Below are 24,016 nucleotides of genomic sequence, written 5' to 3' on the forward strand. Positions count from 1 at the left end.
GACAAATTTAAGTTTATTAAAAGCTTTACTTCATTTTTTAATCATCAAAAGCAAACATTAAATATAATATAAAATTTTGGTCTTTCAATTTTGTTAAACATATGTGAGTTTGTCCATGAGTTTACAATATTGACAAATATGCAATAATATATACTCTTCAACCTAACATATAAATATAAACGCATCAACATATGTTAGATTAACTTGTTATATATAATTATTTTAATGTAAATATATAAACAAAACAATAACTTCGTGTCTCCTAAAAACAATAACTTTGTTATATAAACGTTTTGTAACCATTAATTATTTTAATGTACATAATTTATGATTGATTTTTTTCTCATTAGTATATTTTATTTTGTTATTTTACCTTTTAAATACTGTAATTATGTTTTTTTAATCTTAATTAATTATATATGATAAAAGTTATTGATAAATAAAATTATAAATTTTTCTATTTTGTAATTATTTTTTATGAACATACTTTTTTCTCAAAATTTAATAGCATTTTTGTTATTTTGATATTACTACTTTATTTTTCATTATCATAAGTAAAAAATGGGTAAATGTTTTGTCAAATGACGTGTTTCCACTATTATAATTAAATAAAGACTTAAATATATTTTATGTATCCAAAATATTTAAAAAAAATTAAATATACATTATTTTTTCCTGTATTACGTAAAACATTGTGAAAGCTATATTAAATCATTTATAAAACTCATATTGTTATATCATAATTATAAACACTACACATACAGGTAGATGTTTTACATTATTTTACAAAAATAAGTGAAAACATATATGCTATATGTTTATTTTTTTGTATGTGTGTTTATTTATTTTTATAATAAAAAACAATAAAATTATCATTATAATTATAAAATTAAATATAAATATTTTTTATAAATTTATTGTAAGTAACTTTTATATATTTTGTAGACAATTTTTTAACTAAAAAGTGGTTAATTTTAAAAAAATAACAAATTAAAAAAATGATTAAATTTAAATAAACAATCACTTATTAATAAAATAATTATTTTAATTTTAAAATAAATTTACTTAGAGAATTCCCTTTTCATATATATATATATATATATATATATTTAACCTTTCAACAAACTGTTTCTCTAAAAAAAATATAAGTTAAATAAAATTTAATTTCTATACCCAAAACTGTCGAATAGCCACTTTTGTCCCTTTATATTAGAGAGAGGAAGGTGCAAGGAAGGATCTGGCAAAATAGTAAATATAGATTTGGTGACACGCATCCTTCGGTATTTCACCGCTTCCTCTGAAAATTCAGACTTTCCCGCCCATTTTTTTCATCTTCCTCCTCCTCTTCTTCATCTATCTTTTGCTCTTTCTTTCTGCATTTTTTCTCCCTCACTCTCCCTTCGCTTCTGTCGGCAACTTTCTCCTAACTGTTTCGGCAATGCCAGATTTAGGGAACCTCGTTCTCTCTTCCACTCTCACTCTCTCTCACTGCTCCTCCGATGTCGCCGACGCTCCCGTCAAAACCCTACCCAATGCCTTCGCTTCCGAGCCCGCCTTCGAGCCTCGGGTTTTGAAACGCACCCGCGGCTCCCTGGATCGGGTCAAGAAGCCCGCTTCCGACAAAGCTTTTCAGGATCGCCTCAAAGATCCCTTCTCTCATCCGTTTCTTGTTGGCGCTCCCAAATTGGTATTATTTTTTTAACCAGCTTTTTAATTTTTTTTTGATTAATTGATTTTGCATGCAACTGACTGTCACTTGCGTGGGTTCAGTGGGAGTGTTGTTTTTGCCGCCATTTTATCTACCCTGGGGAGGAATTGTTGTGTTCGGTTCGCGGATGCGACGCGCGGTGCCATTCTGAATGTGCAAAAGATTCTGGTGGAGCTACCAGTCTGAAAAAGTACAAGTGTCCACAGCATGTAGGTTTTTAGTGAATGCAGCATTGGTTTTTCTCGTGTGAATTATGGTTTTCTTCTGATTAATGAAATTTGTGGAAGATTAATTGGATGTGTAATTTATCATTTTTCTGATACGTAGTTTAACACTGAGTGAATTTTAGAGTATTTGTTTCTTATGATGAACTCCGGGAGGTATGAACACACGTGGAAATGGAGATTGGTCAGTTCTAAAATGTTGATGTGTGTGTGCTAAACTCTTCCATAAGTACACAGTCAAACTTATGAATAACTCTCATTTAACAAGAGCTTAGTGAATAGTTATTGAATTAAGCTGTTTGCTGAACTGCAACCACAGTCTTTTTCTTTATTTTTGTCTTCCTTGTCTTGCAATTCTCTTACCAAGTTCTTCAATGAATAGGTATGCTTCATTTGCAAGCAAAAAAAGCACTTGAGGTGTGTACGTTGTAAAATTGCGTTCCATAATAAATGTGCACCGTGGCCAGACGCAGTGTTGCCGCTAAAAGATCATCCTGGGCTAGCTGTTTGCTGGAGGCATCCTTCTGATTGGCGCTTGGATAGGAAGGTCAATTTTTTCTTTTCACCAGAATCTTTTACTGTTTCTGCTTATTGTTTATACTGCAAACTGCTGTATCTCTTTCAGCTAGATTCCCGGCCATATTCAAATTCAGTTATTTATTCTGCTTAGGATATCTAATTTTGCGTTTCTTTCTTTACCCACTTGGATATCTCCTTTTATAAATATCTCACCGTGATGGTTAGATATTGCGTATGGTTCCAGTGGCTCTACACAGTCATAAGCTTTCTTGATGTTTAAATTGATTTAGTTGTCACATGTGCAAAAATATACTTTTTAAGGTTTTACTGCTTCTGCTTGGATTAATATATTTGTAGAGCCTCACTTGATTTAGATATATCTTTTCAAAGTTTTATTTTTTTATTGGTATTTTTCATTGATTAGGCTGGCTGACAGGAATGTTGTATTTGTTGGATGAGCAGCCTGATGCTTCAACAAGTGACATTTCGGTAAGGCTTGTGAAAAATATTTTACATCTAATGCACTTATGTACGTGTGTGTCTACTGTTCTGACCTTTTGTGATATTTATGGATGTAAGATGAAAAATATATAGCTTGTTTGAGAAAGAAAGGAATCTATATTACTAAATTAATTAATGCGAAATTATGAAGGATTCTGTATTTTAATTTTAATTTTAATGACTTTGATTGTTCATTATATATGCTGGTTTCTTTTGAATGAGTGAAGCCAGGTACTTGCATAATACCTTTTGTAATGTTGCTAATATAAGTTTTTAAAATTTCCACTCACCTTTTTTCCAGGAAGTATTCTGTCGCTTGCCTCTTCCGTTTATCAGTGAGGAGTTTAAGATTGATTCCACCTGGAAAGACATGGACAGTAAGATGGAGCAGCCACCAGCATATGTACACATAAGACGGAGTATCCTACATGTTTTCTTGTGTGCTATAGTGAAGCAGCTATTGTATTCAATAAAATTAGAATTTGCGTAGTCCTTTTAGAATGTTAAGTCAAACAACTTGATTTTGCTCTTGGTATAATTAATAGTTTTGAAGTTAAGTACTACACTGCTCATCTTGTTGCTAGCCTGAATTAATATCAGATATATACTTAGTAAAGAAGAAACGTAGTAATGTGGATGATGGTGCAGGGTGCACCAGTTGCAGCTCTACATGTTCTGACGATTGTGTGTGCAGGTATATGTATCAGAGTCTTTTTCTTTTGGATGAAACTTCTTTTGTAAATGTGGATTATGTAGAGATAGTGTAGGTCTTTTAATTTTAGTGGACAATGAATTATTTTTCTATTGCTTATTCTGGACATAAATGATTTTTAACAGTTGAAAATTTGTTGATCCTAGACATGAAGGAGAGAAATATTGATGCCTGCTACTCCTATTGAGTTTACAAATTATAGAGAAATATTATTTGTGTGGTCTATAAAATTATGATCACCTTCTCCCTTTTAATGGAAGAGGTTGTAGTGTTGTACACTGACAATTATACACTTAAAATAACGTGGCACATTATATGACATGTCACTGTAATTGGTTGTGAACATGTAAGACTAATATAATAGTTTATTAAGATTTAATCAACAGGGTTATACATTAATTATTGCATATCATCCATCAGGGTTCAATGCATAAGTTGCTCAAAAGCGTGTCGCTGCTCTGAAAATTGCAACAATCGTCCATTTCGCAAGGAGAAAAAGATCAAGATAGTCAAGGTGTGAAATTTTACTGCATCAAGATGGACACAATATATTTTTATTTTGAAGCATGTTTTTATTTTTTTGTGGGTTTCTCTTCTATTAATCTTAAGAATTAAAAAATATTGCTATAAATTATCAAATGTCTTATTTTTTTTATAGACTGAGCATTGTGGATGGGGAGTGGAGGCTGCTGAAACCATTGATAAAGGTGGATTTATAGTTGAGTATATTGGAGAAGGTAGTTTCTATATGGCCTCTAGTTTCATATTGTCAAATATTATTTGTGTCCCCTTTCTTTGGTAACCATAATTGAGTGTGCCCTTTATAAAATATAAAATGTCATTTAATCAGGAAAGTTTTAAAAGCATATGATCTTCTATACCACATGTTTTCTGTAGCTTATGTCTTTATGCTACGTCTTTAATCTATTTAACTAGAAAATTTTATGCTGCAGTAATTGACGATGCTTTATGTGAGAAGAGGCTCTGGGATATGAAATACATGGGTGTACAAAATTTTTACATGTGTGAGATTCGGAAAGACTTCACAATTGATGCAACTTTCAAAGGAAATACTTCACGTTTTTTGAACCATAGCTGTGATCCCAACTGTGTTTTGGAAAAATGGTTAGTGTCAAATACCATCATACTCATCCTAGGCTGCATTTTTTTTTCACTCTTCAGAGACTAATCAACATGTTGAAATATATTGTATTGTATAATGGGCTTTTAGGGCTGGTCCATTGTTCCTTATATAGGACTTTTTTGTGTAATAGAAACTTTAACACAGTAATAATATTTTTACCATCTTTCAAACTTTCACATGGTATCTAGAGCTGGTTAGGGTTCGCCGCTGCTCACTGCCCGCGCCGTCGTTCTCCGTCGCTTTCCGCGCCGCTGCCGCCGTCCGCCACCGCCGTCCGCCGCCGTCCGCCGCCGCCGTCGCTGCCTTTTCTCCGGCGAAGTTAAGGGTTCGGTTCGCCTCGACGAGCGCGACCCATCCCTGGTGGTCGCCGCCTCATTCTTCTCTCGACGCGCCGTCACGCGCCGTTTCTCTCTGACCACTCTCGGGCGCGTGGGCTTCACGCGCCGCCTCTCCCGTGCCGGATCTTCACCGCGCCACTGCCGGTCGTTTCGCCGCCGTCTCCTGAGTGTATTGTGGTCTCTGATTTGCTGTTCCGTTGAGGGTTTCTCCGTTTAGGGTTTCTTCCCACACCTTTTTCCCCTCTTTTCTTGTTTGGCTTTATAATGGCTGGTCTTGGAACACCGTCTCTCTCTGCTACTCCGACCATTACTTCTGCAAAACTCAATTGGAAAAACTATCTATCTTGGTCTTCTTCCGTGGAGTTATGGTTTCTTGGTCAAGGACACCATGATCATCTTGAACAAGATGTTTCCACCGTTCCTGAAGAAGAGAAATCTCAATGGCAAAAACTTGATTTTCAACTATGTGCTGTCCTATGGCAATCTGTTGAACCAGAAGTGTTAGAAATTTTAAGACCTTACAAATCGTGCTCTTCTTTTTGGAGAAAAGCTCAAGATATCTTTGCTAACGATGTGCAACGTCTCTTTGATGCAACTCAAAGAGTGACTTCCCTTAAACAAAACAATCATGATATGGTTACTTACATAGGAACGGCCCGTGCTGCTGTAGAAGAATTGAAGAATTTCTTTGTGGCTGATTCTTTAGAAGGCCTAAACAAGAAGCTTGATAAGTTTTATATGGTCTTAATTTTGAGAGGTCTACATTCAGATTTTGACCATGTTCGTGATCAAATGTTAGCTGGTGATCAAGTTCCATCAATGGACAGCTTAGTTACTCGACTTCTTCGGGTACCTTCATTAGTTAAAGACGAAAGTTCAATTGGTGGTATTGAAACATCAGCTATGGTAGCACCACAAGGAAGAGGAGGAGGCAGAGGCAACCGAGGAGGACGTGGTGGCCGTGGTATGCGTCCTCAGTGCACATATTGTAAGAGGATAGGCCATACTCGAGAGAAATGTTATGCCTTACATGGATATCCTGACAAAGTCGCTCATGTTTCGAAATCTGATGATCTCGAACCCAAAATTTCAAATGAAGAATACCAAGAATTTTTGAAGTATAAGTCTGGAAAATCTTCTCATCCTGACCAATCCTCTTCCATGTCCAATGTGTCAACTGCCTGCATATCTCAATCTATGGAAGGTCACAATCCATGGATCCTTGACTCAGGTGCCTCAGACCATATCTCTGGTACTATTTCTTCATTTTCTTCCATGTCCTCTCAGAAAATTCCTCATTTAATTACTGTTGCCAATGGATCCAAAGTTGCATCTCAGGGAATTGGCAGAGTTTCCTTATCTCCTTCACTAAATTTAAATTCTGTTTTGTATATTCCTCATTGTCCTTACAATTTAATCTCCTTGAGCCAATTGACTCGTTCCTTAAATTGTTCTGTAACCTTTACTGCTAATTCCTTTGTTATACAGGAACATGGTACGGGTCGCCTGATTGGAGAAGGACATGAGTCTCGAGGACTTTATTTTTTGAAACATAGCTCTTCAGTTTCCTGTTTTACCACTTCATCTCCAAAACTTTTGCATGATCGGTTGGGCCATCCAAGTTTATCCAAGTTGAAGATGATGGTTCCAAGTCTCAAGAACATTCAAGTCTTAGATTGTGAGTCGTGTCAATTAGGAAAACATGTTAGATCTTCTCATCCTAAAAAGTCTGAGACACTATGTAATTCTCCTTTCTCAACTATTCACTCTGATATTTGGGGACCAAGTCGTGTTACTTCTTTTGGTTTTAATTATTTTGTAACCTTCATTGATGAATTCTCTCGATGTACTTGGGTTTATTTAATGAAAGAGAGATCTGAACTTTTGTCCATATTTGTGTCTTTTATTAATGAAATTAAGAACCAATTTGGGAAGACAATTAAAATCCTTCGTAGTGATAATGCTAAGGAATATTTTTCTTTAGCGTTTTCTTCATTTTTATCTTCCCAAGGAATTTTACATCAGTCAACATGTCCTCACACTCCACAACAAAATGGTATTGCAGAGAGGAAGAATAGACATCTCATTGAAACTGCACGCTCCTTGATGTTGAATACTAATATCCCTGTACATCACTGGGGCGATGCAGTCCTCACTGCCTGTTTTCTAATCAATAGGATGCCTTCTTCCTCTCTTGAAAATAAAATTCCTCATTCTGTCATTTTTCCAAATGACACTCTATATCATATCTCCCCACGTGTATTTGGGTGTACATGTTTTGTCCATAATGTTTCTCCAGGTCTTGATAAGCTATCCGCAAAGGCTATTAAGTGTGTCTTCTTGGGATATTCTCGTCTTCAGAAAGGGTATAAATGTTATTCTCCCTCCACCAAGAGATATTATATGTCTGCTGATGTCACATTCTTTGAGGATACACCGTTTTTCTCGTCCTCTGTGGAGGATCGTTCATCTGTTCAACAAATGTTTCCTCTACCATCGTGTGATCCCTTGGTTATTCCTGCTTCTATACCTCAAACTCAAAATGTGAATGACATTGTTCCTCCACCTCTTATCACATATCAGCGTCGGAGACAATCTCAAGCTCAGAACAATGAAGATCCTCTAGACTCATCTCCTCCTCCCTCAGCTCACCAGACCATGGATCCTTCATCCTCCTCGTCTTCTACTGACTCAGATGATAATTTGCCCATTGCCCTTCGAAAAGGTATTCGTTCTACTCGTAATCCATATCCTGTTTATAATTTTTTGAGTTATCATCGTTTGTCTTCTACCTATTTCTCTTTTGTTTCTTCCTTATCCTCCCTTAAGACTCCTAATAATATTTATGAGGCACTTGATCATCCTGGATGGCGTCAAGCCATGATTGATGAAATACAGGCCCTTGACCACAATGGTACTTGGGACCTTGTTCCTCTTCCTCCTGGTAAGAAGCCTGTTGGCTGCCGATGGGTTTATGCTATTAAGGTTGGTCCTACTGGTGAAATTGATCGTCTAAAAGCTCGTCTAGTAGCTAAGGGATATACTCAAGTTTATGGCATTGATTATTGTGATACTTTTTCTCCTGTGGCTAAAACCAGTACAGTTCGTATTTTACTTGCTATGGCTGCCATTCGTCATTGGCCACTTTACCAGTTGGACATTAAAAATGCCTTTCTTCATGGTGATCTGGAAGAGGAGATATACATGGAGCAACCTCCTGGGTTTGTTGCTCAGGGGGAGTCTGGGTTAGTTTGTAAATTACGTCGTTCCCTCTATGGCTTGAAACAATCACCCCGTGCTTGGTTTGGTAAATTTAGTCGGGTTGTGCAAAATTTTGGATTGAAACGATGTGAGGCGGATCACTCAGTGTTTTATGGTCATTTTTCTCCTGACAAATGTGTTTATCTCATGGTGTATGTTGATGATATTGTTATTACAGGGAATGACAACACTAAAATTACTCAATTAAAGAATCATTTGTTCAACCACTTTCAGACTAAAGATCTGGGTCGTCTAAAATACTTCCTTGGTATTGAAGTAGCACAGTCAAAAGAAGGTGTCATCATTTCACAAAGGAAATATGCTCTTGATATTTTAGAGGAAACAGGCTTGACAAATTGCAAGCCTATTGATAGTCCTATGGACTCAAATCAAAAGCTAATGAGAGATCAAGGTGAACCTTTCTCAGATCCAGAGAGATATAGAAGGCTGGTTGGAAAACTCATATATCTTACAATAACAAGACCTGATCTTTCTTATCCAGTGGGAGTTGTGAGTCAATTTATGCAAAATCCACATGTTGACCATTGGAATGCAGTGATTCGAATTCTCAGATACATAAAAGGAAATCCAGGACAGGGATTGTTGTATGAGGACAAGGGAAGCACTCAGATTGAAGGATATTGTGATGCAGATTGGGCTGGTTCTCCAATTGATCGAAGATCTACTACAGGATATTGTGTTCTACTTGGAGGGAACCTTATATCTTGGAGAAGTAAGAAACAAAGTGTTGTTGCTAGATCTAGTGCTGAAGCTGAATACCGATCTATGGCTTTGACTACATGCGAACTTGTGTGGATCAAGCAACTTCTCCAAGAGTTGAAATTTTGTGGAAATGAGTCTTTGAAACTGTACTGTGACAACCAAGCAGCCCTTCATATTGCCTCCAATCCAGTGTTTCATGAGAGAACAAAACATATAGAAATTGATTGTCATTTTATTAGAGAGAAGTTGTTGACTAAGGAACTTGTTACTGAGTTTGTCAATTCTAATGAACAACTCGGAGACATTATGACCAAATCTCTAAGGGGGCCTAGGATTCAATGTATATGTTCCAAGCTTGGTGCATATGATCTATATGCTCCAGCTTGAGGGGGAGTGTTGAAATATATTGTATTGTATAATGGGCTTTTAGGGCTGGTCCATTGTTCCTTATATAGGACTTTTTTGTGTAATAGAAACTTTAACACAGTAATAATATTTTTACCATCTTTCAAACTTTCACACAACATATTCGATATTTCCTACTAGACCAAATTATTATTAAAAACTTGTGAGAAGTATGACCTGATATTATGTACTTTGATTTCCTTGATGTAATCAAATATTATTTTACAGGCAAACTGAATATTAATAGAAACTCAACCCTTGGCATAGATGTTCCGATATCTGAAAAAGAAGGTTCATTATAATGGTGTGCTTATTGCCTTATTGCCTCCGAAAGAAAGCCCTAAACAATCCCAGATTACAACTTGTACTCAAATAAGATATGCTTACTATGCATGCTTTTAGATCAGATACTGAATTACTGTTTTTTTTTTTCATTTCAACTTGTTAGAAAGTGACTGGTATAGATAGCATTTATGCTGCCAATCGTGTATCTCTGTTAATCAAGACAAAAGGACATGGGATGCGTTTCTTAGATTATTAGATTTCTTTTGAATTCTTCAGTATGCCATAAGCTATCTTGAGTCCGGATGTGTTTCTAAAATAGCCAATATGCTCTTTGGTCCTTTTTATAAGAACCAAATATAGTGTTTGATTTGGTCCTTTATATAAAACCAATCTGGTATGTCTTCCACATTAATTGTTTTTCATAAAAATATCCTTAATTACGAGTCATTTTCTGAGTTCAAGTAATAGAAAGTAAAGTATGTTAATGTATTAGGCTGTGTGGGAGTTTAACTTCGTTTTGTGTACAGAGCATTTTTTTTTTTAAATTTACTTTGATTATTCACATGCATAGCTAGCAAAAATTAAAGAAATATATATATATTGTGTGTGTGTGTGTGTATACATGATGTGAGATTAAAAAAGTTAAAACAATTGTTTTGAAAAAAATGTGTTGTTAATGTTGGGGATAAATTCACGATAGTAACCAAATTAATTCATTTTTTAATTCCTAATGAATTAGTTAAGTAAGTCTATAAAAAGGATCGTGGGAGTCTTGTTATACATTGAGAAAAACAATCCTACAATTACCATTTCCCCATCTTCATTACACTGTTATTTTTAGTTTGTAGATAGAGCATTCTCTGTAGCGTAGCTTGTATATTGCTATATGGTGTGATTTGTGTTCAATATTATGCTTTGTTGATTAATTGGTCTTCTATAAAGCTATGCTGCTATATTCTAAATGAGATTGAAGATGTATTTGACCCTTTAAGACCATTAAGACTAATTTGCTTCACAATTTGTAAGATGTAAATTCGCTTAAGTCTTATTCAAAACATGGGCTAATTGGATTCTGAAGTTCCAATTAATTAGATTATTTTTGAAGTTTGTTTGTGTTATTAAACAAAACTGATTTTAGAGAACAATGAATAGAAAAATTTGAGTCTCTTTATTTCTGCAAATTTATAACAAAAGATACAAAGGAGCACTCTCCTTTCTATTGGATTATTCCAGTTACAAAACTCTTAAAACTTCCAAACTGATTCCTTTTCCCTATAAGCTTCCTCTAAAAGAGATCCTAGCTACTAACAAACTATAGTGGTACAAGCTACCGTACATGTTACATATCCGAATAGGAGACATAATTAAACACGATCACAATAGGTAGAAAAGACAATGAACGAATGATAATGGATGAATGAATCTCTTTTATTGATGGTAATATTTGAATAAACAAAAGTAAACAATAATTGGGAGCATAACCTCTCTCATAGGAGCATAGTCGCCTGTCAACAAACTCAATAATCAAAAGCATAGCCCTAACAATAGACTCTCCCTCTATTTATACTAATTGTTTCCCGCCCATCTTGTGCTAAATCTGTCCCTGGAATATTGTTCTAAATAAAATATTTTCCAAGAATATATTTCCCTAAATAAAATATTTTCCTAGAATATCGCTCTAAATATTTCTCTAGAATATTACTCTAAATATACTAAATATTTTCCTAGAATATCGCTCTAAATATTTCTCTAGAATATTACTCTAAATATACTAAATATTTCCCGCCTATCCTAACTGCTACAACAGTTAGGATAGTTGCTCCTCAACCGGTCGGCTCAGGTTCTTTGATGCTTCTCACTGTTTGGCTCGAGCTCTCACCGCCTTCAGCCGTTCGGCTTGACTCCTCACCGCCTTCCACCGTTCGGCCTGACCCCTCCTCACCTTCCATCGTTCGGCTTGACCTCTCTCCGCATTCCACCGTTCGGCCTTACCTCTCCCCGCCTTCCACCGTTCGGCTTGACCTCTCTCTGCCTTCCACCGTTCGGTTGGCCTGACCTTTCTCCGCCTTCCATCGTTCGGCCTGACTTCTCTCCGCTTCCACCGTTCGGCCTTCTCCTTCTCTCCTATACCTTCTTCTCTCATATACCTTGTATCCTAACAGTACATCTGTATTCTTAGTTATTGTTTTAAAACCTCCTCTTGTAATAAACATGTAATCCTGTCTTATTGTTAACATGTTGCATTTGTTTTTTCCTAACAATGCCACCCTCCTTAGAATTAACCTTGTCCTCAGGGTTAAAATCAAGAAATTGATTTTGAATAGTAGATAAATCTTCCCACGTGAATCCCTCAATTGTTTTCCTTTCCATTGCACTAACACAAGAAATTGATTTTGAATAGTAGATAAATCTTCCCACGTGAATCCCTCAATTGTTTTCCTTTCCATTGCACTAACACATGTTGTACTGGAGTAACATTTTTAGTGATCTTGCGTCTTCCTTGGATGTAAGCTTGAATGAACAATTTGATAGTTCCATGCAATTTTAGAGCAACTTCCTCTAAATGTTTCCCTTTGGCCTTCTTAAGCCAAGATACTTGAAACACAAGATGAATTCAAGCTTGTTGTGGTAATTCTAATTTGAAAGCCACTTCACTGAGTTGCTAAAGTACCAAATATGATCCATAGTAATGTGGTAACAGTTTGGGAAGAAGTTGATTAGATATAGAGGTTTGTCTATGTGGTCAAAGTTTTAAATATACCAAATCATCTAGTTTAATCTTGGCAGGTTTATATGTCTTGGTGTGAGAGAGGTGTGTTAGAAGTTCCATATTGACTAGAGATAATACCAATTTACATTATATAAATGTGTGTAAATCTCATTTTACAAGCCAGTTTGTAAGGTTGATTTAGACTCAAAGTCCCCTTAACATTTATGTTTTCTTTTACCAAAGACATGTTTGTTCTTAGGTCTCCTTCCACTATTTGTTGGCCTATTTCTCCAAAGTATCCACTACGTTTTCCATTATGCACTCAGATCTTGAAGGTTAGTTTAAATTGTTAGGAAACATCACGTTTTGAGAAAAACAATGAATAGTAAATTTGATTCACCACACGTACAACAAAAGATACAAAGAAGCACTCTCCTTTTCACTAAGATTATTCCAGTTACAAAACTCTTTAAACTCCCAAAAGTAATTCCTTTTCCCTCTAAGCTTCCCATAAAAGGGAACCTATTTGCCAACAAAATATTGCTGTCAAAGCTATCTTACAACTGTATTCTTAGTTATTATTTTTAAACCTTCTTCTATCCTATAATAAACCTGTAATCTTGTGTTATTGTCAACTTGTTGTATTTGGTTGTGCCTAACAGTTTGCCTAGGAGGTAGGAAATTTGTTTAGGGAGGAAGGTTGGCCAAAGTTTGTTATATATGCAACATGGGAGGATTTGGCATGTTAGTGCACAGGCAACTTAAATTAGTAGCTTGACAACCTGTAATATAGTGAAATAGTTTCTTTATGCTTTTAGCAGGAAGTATAGAGAGCATGAGGCAGTCAATTTCCTGCACAAGTGAATTGTATGTTCCATATTGTTCTACAGGAGTTTGTTAATGCTCATGTATGAAACATATCTTTCTTTTCTTATACTGTGTTCTTAATTTTGTATGTTCTCAGCTTAGAATTTGTATTCTAATATAGAATTCCTGACTTAGGTGTCCATTAAATTTTTAGTACTAAGTACCATGTTCCCCTAAAATAATGTTTTTATTATAAGCCATATACTGCTATTGATGAAGTGGTTTATATTTTTGTGCTTAAGTTATTGACATTTAACTTGTTAATTGGTAGGTTTTCTACTTTATGATAGTCTTCTTTGCAGCTGATTGATATGTTGTATAACTAGAATAATTTGGCATATTCACTGCCATTTAACAAAATGAATCTATTTATGCATTTCGTCGCAACATCTGTTTTATATTTAGGTCTAAATTTATCTGGTTTCTTCTAGGCAAGTAGATGGTGAAACACGTGTGGGTGTATTTGCTGCTCGTTCAATAGAATCTGGAGAGCCATTAACATATGATTACAGGTAAATTTGATCCTACCTTTTATGCTATGGTTGAGAGAGAGTTGACAATTCTCTAGAAGTGGACTAGAAAATGGTGACATGTCAAATTTGACTGAATGGCTCATTACTAAGAGAATCTTATTTAATAATATTAATCTTTAATGTTATACAAGGAAACTTTACCTAGTGCATAACTAATTTAGTGCCATTTAAATATGTCAATCAATGAAATAAAGCAATTAAACCAACTTCTCTAATTTGTGCAATTTTCTTTGAGTAAATATTGCTGGTGGATCTTGAAGCATCAATTTGCTTACCAGAAGTTGATGGCGAGGTGAGACATGGCCTTAGTAAAAGACATCAACAATCTTCAGATTGTTGGAGACATGAGGAAGACACATAAGGTGGGCATCATAGGCTTCATGAATATAGTGACAGGCTACTTTGAGTAAAATACCTTGAGCAAGAGTACTTAGTGAGTACCTAATTTATTCAGTGAGCGTCAACCAAGTTTAAAAGAGGAGAGTGCATTAATTGACTAGTTGAACAAAAAAGCAAGGTTGAGATGAGTAATAATTAAATAATTGATGTTGCTAACCCATTGACTATATAGGGAAGGATTAGACATGGGTTTTCCTTCATCTTTATAATGCTTTCACATTCACTTCCACGGGAGTCTGGGTAAAATTGGCATTTTACAATCTAGCCTAAGTGATTAACTCCTAAAAGTTGTGAAAAAATGTGTAGGTAGTAAGCAGTAATATGGAATTACTTTTCTTGATATAAAAGAGAAACAATGCATTGGTGTTTTGAAAAAAGGAAATAAATCTGCTAAAATAAAGGAAAGAAATCTCCAGATGTAAAGACTCTGAATCTTGAGCAAATCTACAAATCCCAATCCCTTATTTTAGGGATTTCTTACAAACAAATCTATCTATATTTATTGTACAGTAAATGTGCAATATTTACATCCATTTTTCAACCTAAGTATATGCCATAATTGCTTATGTAAAAGAGTTAACTTGTTAGAATAGGTCTTGTATTACCTATGTGTAGATCATCATATTATATTTATTTCTCTATTGATGTAAGAATCCATATAAATGAATGAATTAGCTTAGAGATCACTGAACTCTCTGTCATTTTTCATATTTTCCAGTCTTAAGTTTGTATCAAAGCAGGTTGAGTTTGCTCAATTTGTCATAATCTGGTGCATTCTTCACTTTCTGTTGCTGTCCACCATCAATAGCTGCATTGCCTTGCTGCTTTTGAGCAGTTGTGTCTATCTTGTCTAGAAACACAAAACCCATTACATGTTATTGTCTGTTGCTATTGCCCACTGACTTTTTTTCAAAAAAGAGTTGGATCTGAAGTGCCCATCTGAGCAATGGAGGATCCTACCAGTCTTGGAGGCCATCTCTTCCCCGTGCAACAGTGTGTATTGTCCATGCACAACCTTTTGACCACTACAACAATTTCACACCACCCTTTTTGCTCTCACTAACTGCTTTTCTTCCAACTTGTCTTCATTTTGTATTGGTTCACGCATAATCATAGTTGAATACCTTGCAGATTCCTTTCTTTTTACCTGCCTTTTTTTTTTAAATGGCTATTGGCAGACCTGCCCACTTTTTTTTTTGTTCTCGAATAATTTCTTCAGATCTTATGTTGAAAATTACTTGTCTTGGTCTTCATCAGTTGAGCTCTTGTTTCCTGGCCAAGGCTTCCATAATCATTACCATTTGACAAGGTGGAACAGTGGAAGAAGATGGATTTTCAGCTTTGTATCCTACTATGACAGCCTGTGCTACCCAATATATTGGGAACTCTTGGAGCAATTAAAATTTGTAACTCCTTCTGGAAGAAGGCTGAGTTTTTTCTTGCAAATGATTTCAACACCTTTATGATTATGCTCATAAACTCGAATCTTTGAAACAAATACATGATGACATGACCTCCTTATTGCTAAAGCCCAATAAACTATTGAGGAATTGAAGATATTTTTAGAAGTTGATTCTTTAGAAGAGATTAAGAAGTTGGATAAGTTCTACATGGTTATAATTCTTCATGCTACACACCCAAATTTTTATCTTGTACAAGACCAAGTCTTGACTGGTCAAGAAATTCCATCAATGGAAAGTCTCATAACATGAATGCTTCGTGTTCTCACTCTCATTACCTTAAATTTGCATGATTTTTTGAATCATTTGTCATGGTGTGTACTCGCAGAAGGGTGGCTACACATATAGAAGAGGATGAAGTGGTTGTGGTCATCCTTAATGCTCTTATTGTAAGAGGATTGGAGACAACCAATGTCTCCAAATCTAATATGGTGGATCCTAAGTTTTCTTATGAAGAATATTAGGAATATCTTTGGGTAAAACCAAAGTTTGTGTATTCTTGATTTAGATGCTTTTGATCATGTTTTCGGTAATACTTCTAAGCTTTCTTCTCTTGTAGAGTTTTTCTTTTTATTACTTTAGCCAACAGGTCCAAACATGATTCTTAAGGAGTTGGTCAATTCTCCTTCTCTCCTTCCTTGAACATAAATTACATTCATCTTGTCAATGCTTGTCCTTGTAACCTCATTTCTTAGTCAATAGTATTGAATGTCTTGTACTTTTCATGAGCATGGTATACGATCTAAAGGGCACAATCATTGATTTAATCATTGTTTCCAAATGATTATGTTCTTTATAAGCCTTCATGTGAAGGGGCATATAATCAAATTGAGGAAGCAACACTTGATCAAAGTGAGGTGAAATATGTTTTTGAAAGAAGTACTGTTCTTTAAAGAAATACAAATTTGATTAACCATATCATCATAACCTACATAAACTTTTTCACATGAACTATTCCAAAAAAACACATTGAGCAGGTTGTTCAATGAGTGTAAGACATTCAAAAGACGATAGATGAACGAAACAACTAATAGATGTAAATTATGATAACTCAAATCTTGACCAAATAGCTAATAATATAGGTGTTTTTGGAAGATAACAAAAATAATAAATAAAAAGCAGAAGCAAAAAGCCAGATCAAATCTACCCTTAATAAATAATGTGTAACGATAAGATGCACAAAACAGAGAAGGGAGAGATCAATTGACACTAAAATTTTTAATGTGAGAAAACCTTAATGTGGAGTAAAAATGCATGGGACCTAGTCTAGAAAAATCTTCCATTATTAATAATTAATCAATATACTTCACTCCTCTTGGAACTTTCAAGGATCAATAAAAAAAATATTCTCTTCACCAATTAGGCGGATAACAACACAAAATAATACCCTATTAGGTACTTAATTAAACAATAGAGAACCACTCTCTAGTGGCTTCTTTTTCACTCTTTGGTCTCACCAAAGGCACTCTTTGGTGGCTTCTCCTTTTTCTTTTCTCAACACTCAAATTTGAAGGAGTGGAGGATGAATTACACACCCTATTGAATCTATCTTGGCTTTTGGGTATTTATAAAAACAATCGAACTAAGGAAAGGAAAAAGAGTCAAGCTTTTGGTTGGTGTGCAAAGTAAGTTAATGCACTCATGGATTGTATGAAGGGACAAACTTTTGTTGATATTGCGGTAGTTAGTTTGCTTTCTTTGGAAAAATTTCACTTGCAAACAAAATTTTCTTCTTAAAGTTAGTATGGGTCAAATAATTGGTGACCCATTTGACAAATCTTCCCCTTGCCAATTAATTGGGGACATAGTCAACCAAACTAACTTCCTCCTTTCAAATTGCAAATTTTTGTAAAAATAAGATCTTTCTCATTATGTCTGACCCATTCTTGTCAATATTGATTTTCCTACAATCTTCCACCAAGTGTGAGCCCTTTCACATTGGCACTTCCCCCTTGAACTAACCATTAGTACCTTTATTTGTATCGTCCTTCATTATAATGGGGCACACATGCTTGACCTTCCATCATAAAGACTTTTGATACAAGAATTTGTCTAAGTCAGTCACCAACACTAACCATCGACATCGATACTTGTTGTTTGGATGATAACAAAATAACAAGCCAAAGAAAAAACCTAGATGAAATCTTCCCTTAATAAATAATATGTGTAATGATAAGATGCACAAAATAGAGAAGGGAGAATTCAACAGGCACCAAAACTTTTAATGAGGGAAAGCCTGAATATTGAGCAAAAACCCACGGGACCGAGTCTGGAAAAGTCTTCCACTAATAATAATTAATGAGTCCACCAAAACTCCTTTTGGAACTTTCAAGGATCGACAAGGAAGAATATTCTCTTCTCAACAATTGGTATCAAAGTCTATGGTTAGTGTTGGTGATCGGTTTAGATGAGTCCCTCTATCAAAAGTCTTCTTGACAAGAGTCAGACAAGCGTGTCTCATTATAATAAACGACAATAGAATTAGTGGTACTCATGGTTAGTTCAAGAGGGAAGTGCCAATGAGAAGAAATTGACACTTGAAGGCGGTGATTGTTGGGAAATCCATACTAACAAGAATGGGTCAATATGATGACTAAGATTTTACATGCAGAAAAATTGCAAACGCTAGGGAAGAAGACAGTTTGGTTGACTATAGCTTCAATTAATTGGTGAAGGGAGATTTGTTAGGTGGGTCACCAATTATGGGCCCACACTAATTTTAAGAAGAAGAAAGTTTTGTTTGCACGTTAAATTTTTCCATAAAAAGCAAACCAACTACTTCAACATCAACTAAAGTTTGTTCCTTCTTACAACTTGTGAGTGCATTAGCTTACTTTGCACACCAACCAAAAGCTTGTCTTTCTGGTTTTCCTTCGTTCAGTGTATTTGTGTAAATACTCAAAAGCCAAGCCAAATTCAATAGGGTGTGCAATTGATCCTCCACTCCTTTAGCTTTGAGTGTTGAGAAAAGAAAAAGGAGATGTCACTAGAGAGTGCCTTTGGTGAGATTAGAGAGTGGTTCTCTCTATTGTTTAATTAAGTACCCATTGGGGTACTTTCTTGCATTATCCACCTTGTTTGTGAAAAGAATGTTTTTTCTGTTGATCCTTGGAAGTTCCAAGATTTGTAAGTATTAATTATTATTAGTGGAAGATTTTTTTGGACTAGGTTCCTTGGGTTTTTCCTCTATATTCAAGTTTTTCCATGTTAAAAGTTTTGGTGCTTGTTGATTTCTTCCTTCTCTTTTTTGTGCATCTTACCATTACAATTATTTATTGAGGCAAGATTTGATCCGAGTTTTGGTTTCCGCTTGCTTTTTGTTATCTTCCCAACAATGGGGACACATTCAGATGGTAACGTAAGATAAACAACAATTTATAAAGTTTCTACCCAAAATTTAAAAGGCATCAAGGACTGTAGATGCAAAGTGCATACATAACAATAAAAATGACGATTCTTGTTAGAATCTGTTTTATTAGCTTGTATTATTTCTATCAGAATCTGTGTTTTATTAGTTGTATTGTTTCCTTATTTAGCAGATTACAATTATAGTGTATGATGGGAATATCCCTTAATCCTAGGGATCTAGTTGTCTAGGTGCTATTATTATACTTCCTAAAATAGCTTTCTAGTCTTGTATATATAATTCTATTCTCATCATAATTTAATACATCAATTATTCTACCCTAAATTGTGAGAGATCTATTTCAGCCATTCCAATATGTTGATGTCTACAAGGACGTGAAATGTTGAAAATTTCATGGGAATTTAGGATCATAAGTTTGGTCTTTATTTCAAAGAAAGGCATGTTGAAACAAATATCTTAAAATTTGAGTGTTAGGGTGGTCTATCTCTTATGCTGCACCTCAATCCAATTAGCAATCGTTTTACAAGCCAAAAACAAGGTTATAGGACGAGGAAATAGTCCTCACGCTTTAGCTCCCTTCATGATCAGTTTCTGTGACACTCGATGTTGTACAGGATAAGCATTTCTTAGAGAAAAAGATATTGTAGTTATCATGTACTAGGTATCCAACTGAAATCAAATTAGTAGATGATCAAAGTGACAAACACATTCTGAAGCTTTGGTACCATATCAAATCTGATTGATTACCTCGCGTCATTGAGAGACCCCATTTAATGAGAATCTTTAATGTTATGCATAGAAACTGTGTATAACTGTACAAGGAAACTTTGCCTAGTTTACAACTATGCAAATCCGTCAATGAAATAAAACAGCCAGTAAATCAGCTGTTCAAATGTACGCAAATCTGTCCAGGCCATCAATAAGAAAGAAATAAATTAGGGGTCTAGCTAATCCTGTTTACAAGACTTGGCAAATATTAAAAGTGACATACTAGAGTTCCTTTCAATTATGTTATGTTTAACTTTTCCTTTTAAAAAGCTTGAAAAAGTTAGGCTAAATACCATCTGTGGGTCAAAGTTTATATACTGTGTTTTAACATGTCTGGTTAAAAATAGTGAATGGATTTTGGGTTGTTTGGATTAGGAATGAACAGTCAAAATAAATATGAAGGAAAATTTGATAGAAATAAAGAAAAGTGTTGTTCGGATGGATAGAAGTAAAACTAAACGTAGTGAAATTTGTATACCCTTATATAGATGGTTGAAAGAGTAAGGAAATAAAGAAATTATACTGAAATTATTTGTAGATATGAAGTCTATTGGTGTGGCATAAGTGGAAGTTAATGTTTTTGTTAGGGCGCGACATTTGTCAACAATGGAAATACCAAACTCAATCCACATCGAAGTTACTACAACCTCTAGATCTATCGGAACTGATTGATTTTATCACTACACTTTCCAAGTTTAAATATTGGTGATGGTTGATAGACTGATGCCCATCTTCTTCCCCTTAAGCATGCCTTTCTTAGGTAATGACTGATTTTGACTGTTAAATTGAAAGGGACAACCTGTATTAAAATATATAAGATCGAATATCTATAATATTCTTTAAAAAAAATCAAAATATAAAAAGGTTTCAATTATTACTCTATTTTTTTTTCGAGATTGTGATGAATCTATCACAATTATAATCATGATTGTTTTTATCACCACTGTTCTTGTTAGTGTCACCATTCCCATATTTGCCGCCAATGCAATGACTGCCACAGCTATCACTGTATGAACGTTGGTGGTGGTTGCAATAGTTATCATGACATTGATGTTAGCAGTAGTTGTTGCAGTGGTTTTTGCAAAAGTGACACTGATCATCATGACATTAATGATGATTGTAATGAGAATAATAACAATGACAATAATAATAATCTTGTAATAATCAATGTGGATAGACAATAATAATCCGTGGATGTTGAACATGTTTGTGGTGGTTTTACAAAAATTTTGAAAGAGTGATGAGATGATCGAGTTCTTTTAGAGTTTGATATTTTTGTTTGATTACTTTTTTAGAAAATTTATTGTATGTATTTTGATCCAGTCTTTCTATTTAATTTATCAGTTTAGATTATTAAACTTCTTTTTACATAAAAAAAATATATTCTAATATGATGATAATATATATCTTTAAAAGAATTCTTCCTCATCCTATATACATGAAAGAAAGAATATAGAATAATGTACTGACCCTTCTTAGACATGAATAGAACACATCACAAAGGATGAGGACCTATAAGCTTAAACTATTAATTGAAAATACAGGACACCGGACACTATTAATGTTTAAATTATAGGGGACGAGAGTTGCATATACAATTGGAAAAATTCTAATGAAATGAGTAGAATAACAAAATAAGATGATGAACTCAAATTTTTTTAATGTTTTTTGTGATTGCATACCTAAAAAGTGAGACATTATTTTATTTTATATTGTACTTCCTCTTCTGCTAGTTAAAAGACTAATAAGCATTTAATAATACCAATGTACCTCATCTATTGTCTGCATTGTTAAAGTTTCAAAAAGGTGTTGACGTGTAAATGCAACAAAAAAATAGGTTTTTAAATTTTAATTAAAAAAGGGTTAGACAAGTTAAACAGTGTTTGTACAAATAAAATGTGGACGTTAAGAGACCAGAGAATAAAGTTTCTTACTTTCAGTGAGAGCGCAGTTGGAGACTCCATTAGAGTGGTATGGGTTGGTAAAATACTGCACTGAAGTGCAATGTTGGCTTAAACTCCTTTCGAATGCCCTGCCTGGGCATGAAACTAAGCCAGAGTGCAATAGATTGGGCAGAAACTCAAATGCTCTAGGTTAGAAAGCTTGCTTGAAGAGAGAATATACCAATGTCTTTGAATACTACTTGAGTGAAAAATGGAGCAAAGACTGTCCCCACTTAACTTTTAGCTAGTAGGAGTCGTGAATTAGCTGCAGCCCCATTCTCCTTTCTAACATATGTCTTGTATTTCTTTGACTAACTAAACTAGTAACATAGCTACCTAATAACTAAAGGATCTATCAGATAATTTTAATTTTGTTTACTCTGCAGTAGCTTTTCTCTGAAACTTCCACAATAGAGATTTAATGTTATGTGGTTATTGGCTTTGTAGATTTGTGCAATTTGGTCCAGAGGTTAAATGCAACTGTGGTGCAGCAAATTGTCAAGGCTTTCTAGGGACCAAAAAGAAGATTGGCAAGCTAGATTTCTGTTGGGGCTCTAAACGCAAGCGAACATCATCAAATGCTTGCATTACGCTGGTAACAACTGTATGATATGCCAATATATTAAGTGTATCCATCACTGTTGTAATGTAGACAGAAAAGTGAAAAGGGATGGTCGGATGGAGAGGTCTGGGTGTAAGAAAAGATGGGAAAAAGAATATCTCAAATATTCTGTTCCATTGTTGTAGAGGGAAATGCCAATTTATTGATTCAAGATTTTGACAGCGTTGTCACTCAAATTTTCATCCCAGGAATTAAAACATGTAAATTGATATTTCTGAGATAGCACACATCAGTGTTGAATAATGACCAGTATCAAATTTGTGTTTGATTAAAATTTGAAGTATTCTTATTTCTAAATCGTGAAGGATGGTGAAATCAATTTTACCAATTAATCGAAATGTATTGTTAGGCTGGAAACTGAAGTACTTCCTAAAAATGGATGAAGAAGATCAACAATGTTACATAAGATCTGCTTTAACTGATCGGAGTAGTAGATACTACAACTTTTTGGTTTACTAACAAATTCCTAACCTAATATATTTTTTAAAAGCACATAACAATTTGATTTTTTTTCAAATAGTCTTTTAATCTTGTAAGATTATACATTTAGCATACTTAAGTTCTTTACATGGTTCTAGCCATTGATTGGTAGGGAATATAAAACAATAATCTTTATCAATACTGTTATGTGCATGTATGTTTAATTCTTTTAACTATAATAAAAAATAAAAGGGTCATTATTATAATTATGAAAATGAATTTAAATAATACTAATAATTTTGTCGTAGATAGTTTTTATTTATTTTTTAGATGTTTTTTAATCACAGATGGTTATTTTAATTTTAAAAAATAACCAAATTAAGAAAAACAGTTAAATTTTAAAAAAATGGTCAGAATAAAATTAGTAAGAAAATTATTTTAGTTTAGAAAATAGTTACTTAAAAGAATAAACTTGGAAAAAATATGTACTTAATAGTTACAAAAACAATTGTTTATTAATATTTAAGTTATGACTACTGTTTACAGCACAATTTCTTATATGAAGTAAGGATTAAAATATGGATTTTTTTACATGTTTATTGTCTCTTAAGATGAAATTCTATAAATTGTTTTTTAGTTCTTTCAACCTGATTTTAATAAAATCATCTACTTGCATAAAAATATTTGCAAGTAAAAATTTGTTATTACATCTAAGAATTTTATTGCAATCTGTAGTTCTTAAGTGGCGAATGATAGTTTATTCAATGAAAAAGGAGGGTCAAAACGTACAAGTTTCACCGTAGTATTGGCTTTTTTTGTTCAGTTCTAGTCACTTTTTCTTCCATTTTTTACACAACAATTAGAGTTATATCTTGTTCAAGAACACTTTTTTTCTGCAATTATTTTTTTAGGTTGATATATGCTTTTCAAATTAGTCAAACAAGACTTTCATGAGGGTGTCTAAAATGATGAAGTATATGACGCTGATTATAATATAATAGTATTATGACAATTAATTTATTGTTTAAATATTGGAAGACATATTAGTTTTTGAAATGATTTCTATGTATAGTTTAATTTTATGCATGTTGAACAAATCTATTATCT

General features: G+C 34.1%; 1 protein-coding gene across 1 annotated transcript; it reads left to right on the top strand.

Moving 5' to 3' along the window:
* The first annotated feature begins 1,280 nt into the window (after nucleotides 1–1,280).
* Nucleotides 1,281–22,714, top strand: LOC148203406 (histone-lysine N-methyltransferase ASHR3-like). Its single transcript, XM_088106099.1, has 11 exons — nucleotides 1,281–1,687; nucleotides 1,771–1,917; nucleotides 2,315–2,479; nucleotides 2,914–2,940; nucleotides 3,254–3,371; nucleotides 3,553–3,646; nucleotides 4,085–4,178; nucleotides 4,323–4,401; nucleotides 4,618–4,789; nucleotides 13,829–13,909; nucleotides 22,315–22,714. The coding sequence occupies exons 1-11, from the start codon at nucleotides 1,439–1,441 to the stop codon at nucleotides 22,475–22,477; spliced, it is 1,389 nt and encodes a 462-aa protein (XP_087962225.1). The 5' UTR covers nucleotides 1,281–1,438; the 3' UTR covers nucleotides 22,478–22,714.
* The last annotated feature ends 1,302 nt before the right edge of the window (nucleotides 22,715–24,016 follow it).

Source organism: Vigna umbellata, chromosome 2 (assembly GCF_029865625.1).
Source record: "Vigna umbellata cultivar VRB3 chromosome 2, Vumbellata_1.0, whole genome shotgun sequence".
Taxonomy (NCBI): Eukaryota; Viridiplantae; Streptophyta; class Magnoliopsida; order Fabales; family Fabaceae; genus Vigna; species Vigna umbellata.

Coding starts and splice junctions, on each gene's coding strand:
- LOC148203406 (XM_088106099.1), top strand. CDS start 1,439: ATGCCAGATTTAGGGAACCTCGTTCTCTCTTCCACTCTCACTCTCTCT. Junction 1,918..2,314: donor AGTACAAGTGTCCACAGCAT/GTAGGTTTTTAG, acceptor TTCAATGAATAG/GTATGCTTCATTTGCAAGCA. Junction 13,910..22,314: donor CCATTAACATATGATTACAG/GTAAATTTGATC, acceptor TTGGCTTTGTAG/ATTTGTGCAATTTGGTCCAG.